At 39.2% G+C, this 2,287-nt stretch overlaps 1 protein-coding gene across 1 annotated transcript in view; it reads left to right on the plus strand.

Annotated features, from left to right (window-relative positions):
• Positions 1 to 1,837, plus strand: part of ATM (ATM serine/threonine kinase) — a 79,736-nt gene extending 77,899 nt beyond the window's left edge. The window contains 3 exon segments of the mRNA XM_035898507.1: positions 520 to 583; positions 1,259 to 1,395; positions 1,526 to 1,837. Coding sequence (XP_035754400.1) covers positions 520 to 583; positions 1,259 to 1,395; positions 1,526 to 1,709 — 385 coding nt within the window. The 3' untranslated portion in view covers positions 1,710 to 1,837.
• Positions 1,838 to 2,287: the final 450 nt, after the last annotated feature.

Here is a 2,287-nt window from a genome sequence, read left to right on the forward strand (position 1 = left end):
TTCTGGAAAGTTTCATATTCCTTCCACAAGCTTAGTTTGCTTGGGAGTGAATGCAGGTAGCCGTTCCTGCATCTGAACTCATTGGAGAGGTGTCAGAAATAGCTTAACGTCTCTGGCTACTGGATCTCCTCATATCATGTTAAGGAACCCTACCAAGGTTCTCCAACATGTTGCCAGGCACCTCTGGCACAAACGTTTCCATCCAGCCAAGAAGTTCTGCCATCGTGGCATACCTCAATGATCAGTGTTAACTCTGTGGTTAATTCTATGTATGGAAACATTTCAGACAGTGACACGGGTAATCTCTCTTCCTTAGGGAATATAATCAATGAACTACCCAGTCTTCTTCTGGTCTTACATTTCTAAATTTCTCCATTTTTTCCAAAATGGAAATAGAGAGGTTACTCATTTGTTAGAAATTAACCTTTAAGAAGGGTACAAATATCCATTATATAAATGATGAAAATACCATTCCATTTTACTGAAAAGAGCCTAAAAATATGGTAAAATATTTCCTAGATGCTGTGAGAAAACAATGGATGTTATGAGAAATTCTCAAGAAGCTTTGCTGACTATCGTAGAGGTAAGCATTTTTTCATTCTTTCTGATAGTAACCTGCCAGAATATCTTCAGTTTCTGGTCTTTGTCTTCATATACGTTACTATACCAAATACTTGTGTAGGGGTTTTGTGTTCAATTTTCATTTAGTAGTGTTGGATGGATTTGTTAATTCATGTAATCTTCATAAAATCAAGACCAGTTTGCATTTTGTATGGGAACTATTCGTTTCAGGCACATGCAGTTTTCCCTCTTCATATCTAAATGCTTCTAGCCGTAGTGCAACATTCCCAGCATGAGTAGTGCCGAATTGAATTAAATCTTCTTTGTGTAAGTCACAAAGACAAGAATTAAACTGACTTTTAAAAGCAGCTTATACTATGCATTAAAAAATAGTGATGTGCTTAGAAGTGTATTAAAAAATGACCTCTTCATTGCTGAGATGGTACTGAGTGGCAAAACTGAACCAAGTCTGAACAGTGCAAATACCTGCAAATGATCAGACGCAGTTTCATTATTGGGCTGTCTATTAAGCAATTTGGCCCAATCCTATTGGCTTTAAAAAAAAAAAAAAGGGTCCTAATACTGTAATACTGTGGTTAGCATGAGCGTTACCAACTGAGTGTTTCTCTTCCTGCTAGGCCACTGGACTAGCTGTGATTAACAGTTTAAATTAAATAGAGTTTTATCTTCTGTGTAGGTGCTGCTCTATGATCCTCTTTTCGACTGGACCATGAATCCCTTGAAAGCTTTGTATTTGCAGCAGAGACCGGAGGATGAGGCTGACATGAACTCTACACTCAATACTGAGCCACGAGAATGTAAAAGAAAAGCCAGGTACAAGATCTTTTTCTTAGCATCTGCCTACTGCACTGTTGCCTTGCTTTATGGATTTCTTACTGAGCGTTGCTCGTGTTGCTCAGGATCCATGCCTACTGCACCCGTTTTTCTTTTTTTATTCTGCCAGCAGTGATGACCAGAGTTTTAACAAAGTGGCTGAGCGTGTTCTGATGAGACTTCAGGAGAAGCTGAAAGGTGTTGAGGAAGGAACAGTGCTGAGCGTGGGGGGGCAGGTGAATCTGCTCATACAGCAGGCCATGGACCCTAAGAATCTGAGCCGACTCTTTCCTGGATGGAAACCCTGGGTGTGATGTGGAAGGAACCAGCATGTTTTTAGAAGAAACTTCATTTTATGCAGCAAGTGTCCTAACATTTCGAATTGGTATTTCACAATGAAAGCTTCTATCAGGAGCCGCCGTGAAGGCTTACATGTATTAGTATTCGGGGGATGTTTGGGGTTTTTGCAATAACCTGTTACCAATAAAACACTTTTTGTCCTCTTCTGTTCACCATCCAGTATAAAACACCAACCAGTGCTTTGCTGTCCCTTGTGACCTGCAAGGACTGTGCTTGGGCATACTGGATGCATTAAGTTCTTAAAGCCTAAGATTCATCACTTTTGTGTATATGTTAAATAGCTGGAGTCTTGTATGTAATAATTCTGTATGGTAACATGACCATGTAGAATGGATTATCTAAAAACCACGAGTCCTGAAGTAACTAGCTAAAGTGCATTTCAAAAGGAGGGTTATACTTTAAAGATAGTGCTACAATGAATGTAAAAGAAAAGCAGAGAACACCATATTTAATGAATGGGTTCTTGGGCTTGGGTTTTTTTTTAGCTTAGTTAACTGGATGCTTCTTTATATAGATACGGACTTTGAGCCAA

This window comes from Egretta garzetta, unplaced genomic scaffold (genome assembly GCF_000687185.1).
Source record: "Egretta garzetta isolate BGI_Z169 unplaced genomic scaffold, ASM68718v1 scaffold217, whole genome shotgun sequence".
NCBI lineage: Eukaryota > Metazoa > Chordata > Aves > Pelecaniformes > Ardeidae > Egretta > Egretta garzetta.